Here is a 16260-nt window from a genome sequence, read left to right as displayed (position 1 = left end):
CTTGTTAATGGGGTAAAACCCATAGTACACTCTGCTCATTGTATCAACGTAGCAACACTCGGACACCGAATACATTGTCCGACCTGGCCTGAGCCCTTGCAAGTCCTCGTCGAAATAGTTGGTTAAGCGACGGAAGATATTGATTTTATTGGATTATTATAATATTTGATTGATCCTGTTGATACATTTGTAGACGTTTAAAAAGACAGTATGTACTACAGCATTGTGCCATTATGTGGTCCGAATCGTCGCTAGGCATCGTGTACACTGTACATTAATAAATACTTTCAATTCACTGAAATGTAGGGTTGGAATTAACAATATGACGTCAAGAGGTTCACGTTCGCGTTCACACAGAACCTTTCGTGAAGGTTCGCGTTCCAACGAACCTGAACCTTTCAGAGGTTCACACCATCCCTAGGAGTGGGGTTCAGCATGGTAATATAGAGAGAGCAGAGACTCCTAAACTTTACTAACCCGCGGGAGACTTACGTATATCTGCAAGCCTTCGCCGAACCCCAAATTTTTGCCGAGTGATCCAAAAGAAAGTCCATGTATTCATCTGATACCTTACTATAGATTACTGCTGAACAAAATTAACCGTGTGAAACTATTGAAGTATTATTTTAACACAAAACAAACAGTCTAATTCAGGGGTGGGCAAACTTTTGAGCTCGCGGGCCGCATTCAACATCTGAATCCATTCGCGTGCCGCGCCTATAAAATTCGGATTATACACCAAACGCAATATTGGTATTTGATTATATAGTGATGACATGGAGATATTGAGCACTTGAGCAGCGATTTGTTCGTGTATTTGCTAAATCCAGTTTGGACACAGTTCCAGGACACACAATGCTGACAGCATCACAACAATGTTAGCTTCAAACGGAAGTGATGTTACGGAGTTGAAACCTTTAAAACTGCGTGGGCCTTGAGATCGGGCTGTCGTGCCAGAAATTGAACATAAAAAGTAAAAGAGCAAGTATTTATCGTAGAACAATGGTTCTCAAACATTTTTAGACACGCCCCTCTTTATGATGGTAAAAGATTACGCGTCCCCAACTCTTATCGTCATATCACAAAACGCAACCAGTATGCTAGCAAACCTAACGGATAGAATAATGTCATGGAAGGTCACGATCGTGGATGAGAGATTTTTGAATATGAAATTCAGCCTAAATGCAGATTGATAATTATGAGTTGTATGTTAATCGCACTACGCGTGAAAAAAATTTCAGTCGAGCTCAGCTTCGCGCCTTCCTTCGGATGCTTTCATGTCCTTGATGGGGGGCTCGCCCTCAGTTTGACAACCACTGCCTTTGGATTATCTTGGTGAAATATAATAAGAAAAAGTTTATTCAAGTATCCGCATTAATTCGATTTCAGTACGAATTTTATCAATATTTTTAATAAGTTTCTTCTGATTTTCGCGGGCCGCACAGAACGTCGTTGCGGACAGCATACGGCCCGCGGACCGTAGTTTGCCCACCCCTGCTCTAATTCATTGAAAATCAGTGTGCTGTTACCAGTCGGACACCAGTTCACCTTGGAAAGTGTGGCGAGATAGCGCAGTGGTACGTTTCACTGCTGCTGCAATAGCAACGGTTTGCGGGTTCGAATCCGACCGTGGTCGGCTCCAGAATTCCTAACGAAGTGTTGGAGGTTTATATACGCTTCTTTTCGCCACGTGATCCGTATATGCGGTCTCTTAGAAAAGCCTAGAATTGGGCCGTGCTACAAGTCCGTCATACGGAATATTGGCCTGGTGTAAAATGACCATAGTAGTCAACAAACACCTTGAATATCATAAACGGTTCCAAAGAAATACCTATAAAATCATTACAGAGAATGGACATTACCGACAACGGACATTACCGAGAAGGGACATTACCGAGAATGGAAACTAACGAGAGTGGTCATTACTGAGAATGGCCAATGCCAAGAATCTAACTTACTGGGACGGACGTTGTAGAGAAATTTATACCTGGGAATCGACACATGATGTTGCCATGACGTGATGCACAAATTTAAATACACATGACCTGTTCATATGCATAACAATCCTGCATTGCATTATCGGTAATGTCCATTCTCGGTGGTGCCCGTCCTTGTTGGTGTTTATTCTCGGTAATGTCCGTTCTCGGGGGTATGTCCATTCTCGGTAATGTCCGTTCTCGGGGGTGTCCATTTTCGGTAATGGCTTACTCGGTATTTACCGTACACTTCATAAACAACAACATTGGAAAGTGTCATCGTGTCGGTCGGTCGAAACGCAACAGCTTGATAACATTCGCTTAATTACAAATGAGCTTCAAGATATTGGAAATAGAATTGGCATTCCAGAAGGTCGGAGTTTTGATCTCTAACACTAACCTCTCCAGCGTATGCCACTGCACATGAGGTACCGCCACAGCAGTTACGATTCAACTACTCATAGGACCCAATAATGGCAAAATGCGGCGTATCATCACAAATCATATGTACGAGTTGGTGTGTGTGTTTTGACTTTCACGGAGGCCCTCACACTGGCTCAGCATGGAACCGCTAGTGTTCTATTGAACAACGGTTCAAAACCACTGAGATAGAGTATATGATTCTACCGGAATAAGCGCAGTCAAGATGTTTCGAGGGGTCCGTGGACAATGACGTATGAGCATGCGTCAACTGGGCATGCTACACATGAGCATGTGGATTAAATCACGGGTTAGGGTAAGGCTTGGGGTTATGATTAGGGGTCGACCGATATTGATTTTTTCAGGCAGATAGCGATACCGATTATCGACACACTCACAAGGCGGATATCCGATATCATAGGCCGATATTAATATGGAAGGAGCAGAGAACCATTTCGCCAAAATATTACATATTAGGCAAGATGGCACTTGTATATGCCACATAAAGCTGAATAACATACGAGAAAACTGAAATTAAAAAGAAATTTTGCTTAATTGTGCACCCTGAACATTCATTGAAATTTGGGATAACCCAAGAAGCAAAACGTGATACAGAATTGCAAATCAGTCCATAGAGGTATAGATTATAATGCAGGAAGCATAGTTTAGCTGCATGCTCAACCAGTTAAACTCGTCTTCCAAGGGTAAATCTGTCACGTATCGCACTTTGGGTCGTCGATTTCTTGCGATTGAGAACACGTAGCCTTGAATTTCCAATATTTCAGATTTTTTTATAAATAAAATATCGGCCGCGATATCGGCCTTCATAGGCCGGTAACTATAATCGGGAAGGTTATAAATATCGGCCTCTATAATCGGCCAGGTCAATAATCGGTCGACCTCTAGTTATGATATATATAGCGGTTAATTTCCGGGTTTCGGGTTAGGATTAGTTTTGGTGTTATAAAGTAACATGCTGAAGTGAAGCATGCTGAAGTGTCCCTTGATCAATTGTCGTTTCTATTGTGTCGCACGCTCACCGGTCGGGCAACCGTTTCGAAGATCCAATATCGGACAATGAAATAACAAATTCGCCAATTTGTAATCTCAAATCAACGACAATGTTTGAAACAATGATTTGCATAACTTTATTTAGGCTGATATTATGATTATTGCTAACGCTTGTTGAAATCAAAATGAATTTCATGTCGATTCGCAAGCCGCTGGAACATGATTATTGTGCAAAAATTTCCGACCATAGGATTTTTTCCATTCAATTCAACGCTGTAACTTTCAGAATTTGGGCAAATATAGTTCTGGGAGTAACCGTAACCAAAAGTTTCTTACCCTTTACCTAGGAATCCGGATCGGAATACTCGACAAACACCGCAGAAAGCAGATTTACGAGCGAAATATTTCCTTTCGCGTGCCATACAATTGATTCGTCGCGGGTACTTAGAAATAAGGTTACCGCTTTGTGAGACGAATGTATTGTCTGCGTCTTTTGTTGACCCGCCTTTTGTTGCCGTTCATCAATCTCAAACATAAATAACATCGCGAAACAGACGCGACGAATGAAAAGTCCCCTCTGCAATGCTTGTGTGGAGATTGTTTTAATGAGACTAGGTTTAGCTTATTCGGCTTGACGTTATGAATGGGCTCGATGGGATTAAGTGCCGCGGACGCTTCAGAATGTATAGCCGGTGTCAAGCCCCGCCTTCAAGCAGCTACTTTACGACCACTGTGTCAGGTGTACAAACGTTTTGACAGCTTTCAAGGTTTAGCAGCTTCTGAGTTCGGCATTCAGGACGAAGGTACTCAGATAGGACAGAGCTACGAAAATTGACAGTGAGAGTCGCAATGTGGTATCTGTTTTGTTGTGAAACTATTGAAAGTTTGGATTTGGATTATTGTTTTACCGTACGATTGGGAAGACTAAAAGTTAGGAACATATCCCGGTAATTGACTAGTAATATGAACCCGGGCTTTTGACGTCATATTTTTAATATGAGTGTTGAAATACAATGTTCTTTCCAATTATTCACTAATTGCTGACGATTACCCCTGACGAGTAGCCTCCGAAAATATTCGGGGCCATTTCTATAGGACTATACTATATTCAATTGTATATTAAAGTTCAGTACCTCCAAGAAGCTCTTCAACTTTTCCGTTAACGGCGATAGGCCAAATGTATCGGCCGGACTTTACAAAATAATATTGTGGCCGATATCTGCGTGCTGTGAATTACGTGGTAAGTGTTCACAGCGCATTTTCTAGTCTACACTCAAGACTCAACTATTTATGCACGGTATGCATCTATGCAAACATTCAATCAGAGTTAGGGTTGGGCACCATGATTTGAGTAGTCGAATCCAAATCGACTATTGATTGCGACGCTTCGGTTCGAGCAGTACGGCACTGATTTTCCAAATACTCAAAGTACACGCCGCTACTGGCGAAGAAATATTTACAAGATATACAGTGTCGGCAATGTAATCCACCATGGAAGCCATGGAAACTCGACTGACTATATCACAGTATCAGTATCAACAACATGTATCACGCGGTTACAAAAGTTTAAATGAAATGACCTTTCTCTGTACCCACATTGTAATGCCGCGCTACGGTCATAGTTATCGTTAACATTACTAACAAATATAAAAATATCATATTCTGGAAAGTGTAACTTGCATTGTTGTCAATATGGTTATGTGTAAGGTACAGATTTCAACTTGAAATTCATTGTTTACTATTTATGACGTCAGGGCGAATGATATTCGACTCGACGCGAAGCTTAGTACTAGGGATGATGTGAACGTGAGGTTCGCGTTCGCGTTCTGTGTGTGAACCTCAGAAATTTAGAGGTTCACGTCCACAAACGCACCTTGGTAGGTTCTGCACTGTGAACCTTTTTCATATATAACACTTTTCACGTCATTATAACATCATTGGTTGAAATGCTTTGCATTTCAACTGCATGCCATTCTGTGAATGGTCCAGGCAGCATAAAAATCAACACTTAAACGAGAATGTACCTTGGTAATCTCAAAGAGTTTACTTGCTTTGTTACAAAATTTCGCTCGAAATATCCAGCTTTCCGTTAGTGAATATTTAGTGACCCTCTGCTGTGAGCTTGACCCGCAATCACACAACATCAAGAGCGAAATACAGTACATGTAGAACATGTAGTCAGCTATTGATGCTTATTCAACCAATCAATGTAATTGATATCGCTGTCTGATGTAAAATATCTAGCAGGCGTACGGTTTCAATCGTTATTTCATATGTTTATTATATCATAAAAACCAAATCTATGCGATTGGTGTGTTGACTATATTACTTGTTAATAGGGTAATATTGGTGGCCAGTATAGAAACCTATTTCACTCTATGCTCAATATCAACGTAGGAATACTTATAGACGCCGAATACATTGCCCGGTCTGGCCTAGAACGTTATAAGGCGTAAGCTCATATTCTCTTGCGAGTCCTCGTCGAAATTGTTGGCAAAGCGACGAAAGATTTTGATTCTATGGGATTATTATATCATTTGATTGCACCAGTCGACACATTTGGCGACGTTTACAACGTCAATATGTATCCCAGCATTGTGGCATTATGAGGCCGCCGAGTCGTCGCTAGGTATCGTGTACAATCCGTACAATGATATAGGTTATCACTTCGCTTAAATGTAGGGTTGGAATGAGCAATATGACGTCACGTGACGTCATGAGGTCCACGTTCGCTTTCACACAGAACCATTCGAAAAGGATTGCGTTCACACGAACCTGAACCTTTCAGAGGTTCACACCATCCCTACCTAATACTCGATTGGAAATCGAATCAGTTGGATGCTCGATTTTGTTCACCTCTAATCCGTATGCAGCAGTAAATCAACCAACGAATGTTACAAACTACTATTGTTACGTTTGTGGCTGTGCAGCGGGTGATTGAGATACAGTCTACAGAATATCTGTCACGAAAGTCACAACTGTGAAGTATATGTGATATCACAGATGCCAATTAATTACCACACCTCATCAAATTGATAAACGGTAATATAGAGTTGATTAATGGTTGTCAAGTTAGCAATCAAGATAGGCCTATACGTCGGTAATTGGCAGAGTAGGCTGTGATCGTTGTATGGTTTATGTTCGCCTCCGACAGTGCTGAATAAGATGGGATGGGCGAATTCAAAGTAAAAATCATAGCTCATTTGTAATCCAGCTGTAAAGATATTCTTTCTACATATTTGTGTTGCGGGATAGTGTTTTGCGCATATTAATATTCGAACTTTCCGTTCACATGAATGTGACCAAGTTTTCCAAATGCCTATCGTGTGGTATATGAATGAAATTGCCACAAAAAATGTAGACACATAAGATATTTCAATTTTCGACTACGACGTTATTGTGACAAATCCAATTTTATCACTCGCTCTTTTGAGCACAGACAGCAGTTATATACATATACATAAAAATGGTGGATTTTTCTTAGCAGTGCAAACTTTCTTAGCACCTTTAATTCTGAGTCCTGTTTCCGCCATGCCTTGTGAAATATAGTAATCTTTACATAAGCTACACCCTTTCTGAAAAATATGAAAATACGTTGTATTGTTTACGGGTCATAAAGAGTCGGGTTTTGTATTTCGCGAATTTGATATTAGTTCGCGTATGAACCCTTTCCTAAGGCTGTAGGAGCTAGGGATGGTGTGAACGTGAGGTTGAGGTTCACGTTCGCGTTCTGTGTGTGAACCTCGGAAATTTACAGGTTCACGTTCACAAACGATCCTTGGTAGGTTCTGCACTGTGAACCTTTTCCATATATTACAATTTTCACTTCATTATAACGTCTTTGGTTGAAATTTATTACATTGCAACTGCGGGCCATTCTATTTGAGGCGCTGGCAGCATAAAAAATCAGCACTAAACGAGCATGCACCTTGACAATCTGAAAATATTTACTTGCTTTTTTTGTTACAAACGTTTTCTCGAAATATCCAGCTTTCCGTTTGTGAATATTTAGTGACTCTGTGTTGTGAGCTTGACCCGCAATCACACAACATCAAGAGCGAAATGCACGACGTGTAGTCAGCGAATGATGCTTATTCAACCAATCAATGAAATTGATATCGTTGTCTGATGTAAAAAATCTAGCCGGTGTCCGGGGTTAATCTTGACTTCATATGTTTATTGTATCATAAAAACCATATCTGTGCGATTGGAGTGTTGGCTGCAGCTGTATACCTTGTTAATGGGCGTAATGTCGGCAGCAAGTATAGAAGGAAATCCGTTTTACACTCTACTCAATATCAACGTAGCAATATACTCAGTCGCCGAATACATTGTCCGGTCTGGCCTAGACCGTTGAGGCGTAAGCCCTTATAAGTCATGGTCGACATTGTTGCGGAAGATATTGATTCTATGGGATTATTATATTATTTGATTCTCCCAGTTGATACATTTGGCGACGTTTATAGCGTCAATATGTACTGCAGCATTGTGGCATGTTGTCGCTAGGTATCGTATACATCAATAGAGGCTACCACTTCACTGAAATGTAGGGATGGACTTAGCAATACGACGTCACGTGACGTCATGAGGTTCACGTTCGGGTTCACACAGAACCTTTCAAAAAGGTTCGCGTCCGCACGAACCTGAACCTTTCAGAGGTTCACACCATCCCTAGAGGAGCCATCTACATTCTTCAAACTGTGTCGTGTATACAACTATACATAGGTGAAGGATGGTTGATAAACTACAACATACTCGATGAGAAAAAAGAAAAGGTAAAAGTCGTTTCAATTGGGAATTTTTGTACGGTAGATGGTTGCAATTTTGGAATATGTTGTTAACCTTCAATTTAAGATTAATTCCGTCAAAAGGACAGGCTTTTCTTTCACCAAGTATGTCATGGAAAATCGAAACACAATGCGACGACGCGTTGCTATTTGAATGGCGGCGACGGTTTCCATAGACGCTTTCGTTACCTGAAACATTTGCATAGATTAAATTGTTTAAACGCGAATTCTTCAAATGTTATCAAAACTTCTTGCCCTTCAGCAACAAAATGTTGTTGTTGCATTACGCGTACAGTACTCCCAGAATAACAGGGGCGTGTTAATATCATTTCCGAAGCCAGGTCGTATTTTCCTGAGTGATAAGATATCTTCCCACCAAGGTCAACTAGGTCATTGATTCCCAAAGCGGAGTGGGCCGCTTTCAATCGTTTGTCATATCTCATGGTAGGTTGTACAATCAAACCTGGATGAAAAGTGGGTCGCGAACTGACAATGGTTGGAAAGCATTGGACTAGATGACATACCGTATTTGATGCTTCGATTTGATGCCATAATCTGGCGTTTTGAATGTTGCGTTCAGGTATCTGATCAAAATATATAGGATTCCAATCTCGTATGAGAATTATATGTATAATATCCAAATTACAAGCTCCCCTTTGGCAATTATGCTCTATTTACTGATACATGCTCATCAAATTGCATTATCCTCGGGGTTACTGTGTCGTGAAAGAATTTTTGAGGCGTTATCGGACTGTTATCAAAGAGCTGGAACAGATGATCCACCACATCACCACATCAGTATAAATTCTTCAGAATAGTCTTATTAGGTCAGGACATAAAATATATGACATCAGTCGCTCGGCATATTCATGAAATGAAAAGAAACATATCGTCGAAATGTATGGATGGATTCAGCTGCGAGTTTCAGTATCCTATGCATATTGCAAATTGCAACAACATGTATAGGTGCTTATTTGTTGGGCGTTGATATGGAACGTACGTTCTAGTTTTTGAAATTCCAACACTGTATGATCAGAATGGCAGTCGATTAAAGTTTATGACATGTTTTCTTTCTTAACCATCAATCACAGACCACTATACTCTATACGACTTAGCTGTAACGGCGTCGGCGATGTATGCCGCCCCAAGGACCGCGGAGCCTGTACGACCAATAACGCCTCAGCAGGTGCAAGCGTCTATGTTCGCGGCTCGCCCTGGGTCGTCATCTAGCCATGCATCATCCACAGACTCAGCAAGTATGTCTTTCTGACTATATATCGTAACGCCCTAACGTTCCTATTGCGCCATCATACTCCTTTTGAGCAATAAGTATTAGCATGTGGATTTAAATGAAGCTCAAATAGGGAACTGAATTGCAATATTAATATGACAGTGTGGAATTCACGGCTAATTCTTACGTATAGGCAGTGTTACGTGGCAAATAGTGTATAATGTTGCAACGACAGTGGTTATGGACAATATATTGAAAGTGAGGTTTGTTTTAAAACAAATGGTTGTATAAAACCAGGGTTGTAATGACTCGAGTCACGATTTTCTGATGACTCGACTTGACTCGAGTCATTTTCTCAAAATCCGGAAATGACTCGACTCGAGTGAATTTGTGTATTGACTCGACTTGGAGTCGAGTCATTGCGCATGACTCGAACCAAGTCATAGGATTCCGAGATTCAGACAGCCAAGACCGACATTTGATTGTGATTCCAAAGAATAGTAAAGTGACCACACTATTTGGATTTCGTCTAGTGGTACAGGTACTTGATAATGTGACCAGAAACTGCTAAAAGTGAGGAAAATTAGTATATTATAAATGCGAACCGTTCGGTATCACCAAACATAGTTCTAAAACGTGGGTTTAGCAAGACCTCAACTGAAAACTGAGCAGTCAACACAATGACTTGGACTCGGACTCGAGGTATAATACCATGACTCGGACTCGACCCTCTGCTCGCTGACTTGGACTCGGACTTGACTTGTTGGTGAATTTAAAATCACCCGTCTTCACTCGAGTCAAAACTGCTGTAAAAGTTGGATTGACTTGTGACTCGGAGCCTTGTGACTTGGTTACAACCCTGTTTAAAACATGCTTTAAACAGTGTTTTAAACAAAAGCCCTAAAAAATTGTGGTATTTTCAAGTAGTAAAATCATGCCTTAATTGTGTAAATACTTTCCAAAAACATGCTGCATGAGCCTATGGATAATTACAACCCGATATGCCCGAGGTATACGATATGGGATGGTTGGAACCCTCAAAATGGTCGGTTGAACAGCTATAGTACGTATATATTTCGTCAAAGGAGCTATATTTACCCTATATTTTCAATTGTCAATGTCATTGCACTATCACATCACAATTGAATATTCGTGACGTCATGGTATAATAAAATACAGAAAAAAAACAATAAAAACTTGTTTTAAACAAGAGCCTTGTTTTCTACATGTTTGTTTTAAATTAGCTTTTGTTTTAAATGCACAGTCAAAAGTATTGGGGACACCTGGGTTATGGGCAGGGTGATCACAATAGTTATTGTTGTCACAGAAGTAGAACGTAAATTTTTAATTTAGTATCAATATCGATAACACTAAAAATATGTAGAATATGTCAAAACTACTTCAAGCGAAAGTAGATAATTTAGGTATGAACGGTAATCATGCTGGAAGTATCAAAGGGTATATTTGATCGATGGTCGGCGTGTGTCTAACTTTCAGCCGATAATTAAAGGTGACTAGTTTGTAGATTGCAGGGGGCAGCTCTATCTTCGAAATAAATACCGTTAACGTGATACAGGGGCAATTTTGCCCAGTGGGTATGACAATTTCACTCATGAAGGCTGTACAAACATACTTCAATTGCTTGCTACTGTACAAAATCCAAAACTAAGATGCAAGTTGTATTGCCGGAAAATTTTAAGAACTTGAAGTACTATTACCACTCTAGTGTGTGGGGCAAGTGAGCAAAACCGACTTATTAAGTACTCAGTTAAGTACTGGGAGTACTCAGATAAGTAGAAGCACTTCGTTACTGATGGCACGAGGTAATGGGTATGTGATGGCGTCAGGCAACGCCTACTCTTGATAGGTGATGTAGCCTACTTCTCCTTCTATGGACATTGGACAATAAAGAGAGCATATTCTGGGCATAGCCTCCTATCAATGACTAATCCGGTCACATTGATTTCAATATCACCCTGGCAGATAATCCGAAACGAACATGGTGATGCCTATTCATAATCGCGATTCCATGTTACTTCTCCTATCACCTTAGGAATGTGATACTATTAAAGGAGAAATGCGTTGTATTCATGCTGTTAGGAAGACGCGAGTATACTAGAATCCAGATTAAGAATCAATTGTAATTACTCGCGTCGAGTAGCGAGAGGCGAGAGTCGAGGGCTGCATGTGTCGTCGCTCCAATGTTTAGCAGACATCTGAGCTATTGATCTGATCCATCAAGCCCGACAACTTGTAGTTACGGGAAGCAGTCAATCACAACCTCTTAACTCAATGACAAAACATTAAGCCCACCCAATGTTAATGTAACCGGTGATACTCATATATCATTTGATTTGATATTAAAGGGACCCGATGGACAATGGACATTACGACATCAGCAATTACCCGAAATTAATGCAAATCTTTTATTGGTATTTCGTGTCAGCATATGGGTTGTTGGTGCTTTCGATAACCAGTCGTTTCAGCACGTACTGCCATTAAGCACCAGGCCTACACATCGGTCATTCGCATTCCACTGCCGAACAACACTGCGCAAGTGTGCACTAGGATCTCCTATGACACTGCATAATACACTGACTTATTAATGTTCTTTGCAGCACATTAAATTATTATTTACGTAATGTACATTTCTCCGGAAGCCGCTCAAGACTGATTGCTTCAGTTAGGACAACTTGTAGGATCCCCGTTGAACGTGCTAAATGTAAATAGGCCAGCACACAATTCAACATCTGGAGTGGTACTTGGTTTCTAAGTCCTAATTTCTCGTAATTGCTTTGCCCTGCGCTGATGGATGAAGGGTGAGCGTGATGCCATTGGAGCATCCGACAGCAGCGTTCTGGTGACATCAGTGACTTCATTGGTCGGTCTAAGGTCGCCTACCGAACCAGTTATTTAGCGATTGAGGTGCGAATGTGCGATGCGTGTAATCTAATTTCCGGGTGCCGACAATACTATCCATCAGCCTGCACTATATTTGGGGGTAGCGAAATCTTTCCGTTGTTCCAGCCTGCTCACTAAAAAAGGTTGTCACCACCGCTTAACCCTAATTGGGGTTTGTATGCTGACAAATTGAGGTCTATTCAGAGGGATCAAAGTAGTCAGCGTTTGTAAGCAAGTAAAAGTGAAATAACCAATTGGTATACGTCATTACGGATTGACGTTGACAAATGAAAATATAGGGTGAATATAGCTCTTTTGACGAAATATCTACGAGTTATATAGTTGCTCAACCGACCATTTTGAGGGTTCTAACCATTCCATATCGTGTCCGTCGGCTAAATCGAGTGGTAATTGTTCGAATGTCCGTATGCTCATACAGCATATATTTACATTATTATGGCATAATTTTACAACTTAAAAAACACGTTTTTTTAAAAGGCGTTTGTTTGAAACACTGTTCAAAACATGTTTTAAACAGAGTGTTTTAAACAACCATTTGTTTCAAATGCAACCCTAGCTGCGATTATAGCCCCAAAATACTTTTTTTTTTATAAAATCCCAAGTTTATCAAGTAGTTGAACCTGAAACGCAATTAAATGGAATTTGACAGTGTCTACAAACACATACACTTGAACAAGTAGTGCAATCGGGAACTATCTAAGGGAGTAGGGTACTGGTTAATATGTAGAATAGTTTGGTTTCTGACAATCTCTGCGTATATTTCGCAACGAAAAGAAATGTGGCTCACGATATCGCGTAGCCGGGATATGACATGTGATGAAAACCGCTCTACTAATAAATCTGCTCAACTGAAAACCGATGTAGGTCGTTATTAAACGCCACGGGGAAGTTGTTGCGGTCATCGGCACAAGCCGGTGCCGCTTTGAGTCTCAGCGGAAGCACGTTTCGAAGTACCAGAGGTTAATCTGTGAGCTCTTCTTCTCCTGTGTGGCTGATGTTGAGGGGCCATTACATCAAAAAAGAAATGGCCTATACGTAGAATGCAATGAATCAGCGGGAAAGATCAAAATCGAACACGATCGGACACTGTCAGATGTCGGCCAATAACACATAATGCTCTAGCTATACCATGCAGTTGCTGGATTTTATATCAAGATATCATAGTTGTTCGTTTCGATATCCTCCTATCTTTTCGTTACAGTCATGTGAATCGCATTCTATATCTGTTTGTGTTGAACCGATGTGATTAATAAAACAACTAATTATGATTATGATTATGCTGTCTTAGAAAGAGTCTTTATCAGATACAGCTATAATGTTTCATCTTTCTCCTTTCCAGAGCCGTTATGTGAGACTAAGACGACAAAGAAAGAGGTCATGCTGCGTTGCGCCATAAAGGGAGCCATACCTATCGGTTTCATCGGATTCAGCATCATGATTTTCGGAGGCGTACAAGTCGCATTAGACGACACCCACTATGCCATAGGGATTACGTTGTTGGGACTGGGAGCGGTATTGATGTTTACTTCCATATTCCTCTGCATCATGGCCGTGTACCTGTCTAAAAAGGTGAAACGTTGCAAGGAAAAGCGGTTGAAGCAACAGAGTCGAAACCGACTCTTCGTGGATAGAAACAAGGCCAGTCTACCGATCGCTTGAGTTTCAAGTTCGATTGCTGTTCTTGCGATGTCATACCAGCCACAGGCAGTTTGTAAGCGGGAAATTCTGAACGCTACACTGTGGACAGCTGTATTAAACGGGAAATTCCGAACGTTACATTGTGAACAGCTGTTATTTGCTTGGGTGGTTGACAAGCGCAATCCGCATTAGCAAAGAGCAAGATGATGCGGAATTCCCAGCCTGTCATGCGGTTTTTAGAAGTGAACACGTAACTCTTGTCTTAGATGAAATTTGATTTGCTTGCGTGATCGTGCAATACTTCAAGTTAATATTTTCATATACTAGATTACTCAAATTTTGGTTAGTGAGATTTCCCTAATTATATCCAATTACTTTTAAGTGTCTTGGTTGTTCCTATTTATTGATCGATTTATTTGTCGCTATGGGTGATTGAAATAGGTGGCCAAAGAACTCTTCGTTGTAAATCAAGGGAAAGATTGCCGTGAAAATATTTTCAATTGCTGGTATAGATGTGGCATTTCAAAGAAGTGTCAATACTGCTCAAGTAGAAGTAGATAATAAGATATGAAAAGTACTAAAGCTTATGAATCGGTGTACCAAGATTGATCTTGCAAACTGGAATGGGCGTGAAAGAGAAAGGGGACTAGGAAATGTCGCTAATCGGACCTGAAGTGCACACTACGCCATGTTGGATATTGGTAGAATGCACGATTCCCATCGGTAAATTGGCCACGCATTGTCCTTATGTTGGATTAAATCGGCGACCAATAACATGGAAACTAAAGATATTGATGCAAAATCCGAATGATGGAATTACATTATATTTTACACACTGCGTGTATCTTGTTGTATTTACAATGGATATATATATAATATAAACGGTTTCCTTTATTACCGAAGGATTCTCCTAACTTCATCACTGGAATAAACACAATATTTAATATAAATCCATATTTGTGTGCTATTTATATATTACATGAATGGGTGCATTCTCTGATGTGTAGGGACTAAGGTGCCTAACCGACCAGGCACCAAATAGTATTACACAGATGTCGCAGTACATTCTTCATGTCGGTCACAGAGAGACTATCGGATCAATGAAGCTTAGTGGGTAAAGTTTGCTGGGAGGTCTTGCGAAGTTGCGATTATCTCAAAATTGTAATTATTAAAGCGTGGAGCCTACCCGGGTATATCTGCTCCAGAGCATTATGTCAGATATGATATAGGTATACGGCTATATTTTTCCACTTCGAAATTACACGCAATGACAGGAATGACATCTGACGAGGAAAATGTACCTGTAATTTAATCCGTCTCTGTTTCAATGCCAGGCCTAATCTTACTGTTCCTGTTACTGAAATAGGAATTTCCACTCGTACCAGTGTGCATAGTGGTAACTGAATATATATCGAAGACTGCATCTATTTGTGATGTCATTTTGTGTTAATCGCGAGAATGTATTTCGCAAGTGACCACCTACGATTAGCGGCCAAAAGTGGGCAACCCCTCGACCAAATGCTTTTCGAAATTACCTATACTTGAGTACTTTTCTTATCGTCACGTCACACCATCCCTGTGTCTGTACACATATATGCAATATGCATACATAGTCATTATCATTAACCTCTGGCCATAATATTGTAGGATGACGCTGACCAGCGTCAGCGTATAAATCGAATACGTGATCGGCTGTACGTTCGAATGACGTCATATCTATTCCGCATCTGATTCATTTGAGTTGTTGCGTAGTTGAGCGTGTCAGTATCAATCATGATAGTGAATGCGGTTTGCTTCATGTCGAGACAAGCTATATTTGCGGGCCGTTAACGTTGTGGTAGACGAATGTTAGCTCAATTTTGCGCTAACTTGATAAACAGAATCAAGAGGAGTCAATACGGTATCTTGACACTTATTGGAAAGCATCGTAGTTATTTTAGTTCCTGTCAAAGTACTTGAGCAGTTGCTAGGATATCAGTCGTTTTGTTATTATGAGTTGTAGGTAAAAATTCTGCGGTCTCATATTGCCAAGCTTCGCTTAGCTATAGACAAAAATAATATACGATTGGTCGGTCGCGTATGTAGTCGTTGCTGTCGCTAAGGTTTCATTTCGAACATAAATCAATTTAAAACAAAGATGTTTAAAACAAGGCCCAGGTTTAAAACATGTTGTTTCATTGTTTTTTTAAGCCGTGAAGTCACGAATATTCAGTTGTGACGTCATATTTGATAGACATTGGCAATCGTAAATACAAAGTAAATATAGCTCCCTTGG

At 40.5% G+C, this 16260-nt stretch overlaps 1 protein-coding gene across 1 annotated transcript; it reads left to right on the top strand.

The window, feature by feature from the left end:
- Positions 1 to 7881: 7881 nt before the first annotated feature.
- Positions 7882 to 14939, top strand: LOC145433174 (uncharacterized). The gene is made up of 2 exons (XM_080310136.1): positions 7882 to 9450; positions 13687 to 14939. The coding sequence occupies exons 1-2, from the start codon at positions 9327 to 9329 to the stop codon at positions 14004 to 14006; spliced, it is 444 nt and encodes a 147-aa protein (XP_080166262.1). The 5' UTR covers positions 7882 to 9326; the 3' UTR covers positions 14007 to 14939.
- Positions 14940 to 16260: the final 1321 nt, after the last annotated feature.

This window comes from Botryllus schlosseri, chromosome 1 (assembly GCF_051294905.1).
Source record: "Botryllus schlosseri isolate E-star chromosome 1, Bs_hap1, whole genome shotgun sequence".
NCBI lineage: Eukaryota > Metazoa > Chordata > Ascidiacea > Stolidobranchia > Styelidae > Botryllus > Botryllus schlosseri.
The sequence above is the reverse complement of the archived record's forward strand: the minus strand, read 5'-3'. Positions and strand labels throughout refer to the sequence as shown.

Coding starts and splice junctions, on each gene's coding strand:
- LOC145433174 (XM_080310136.1), top strand. CDS start 9,327: ATGTATGCCGCCCCAAGGACCGCGGAGCCTGTACGACCAATAACGCCT. Junction 9,451..13,686: donor ATCATCCACAGACTCAGCAA/GTATGTCTTTCT, acceptor TCTCCTTTCCAG/AGCCGTTATGTGAGACTAAG.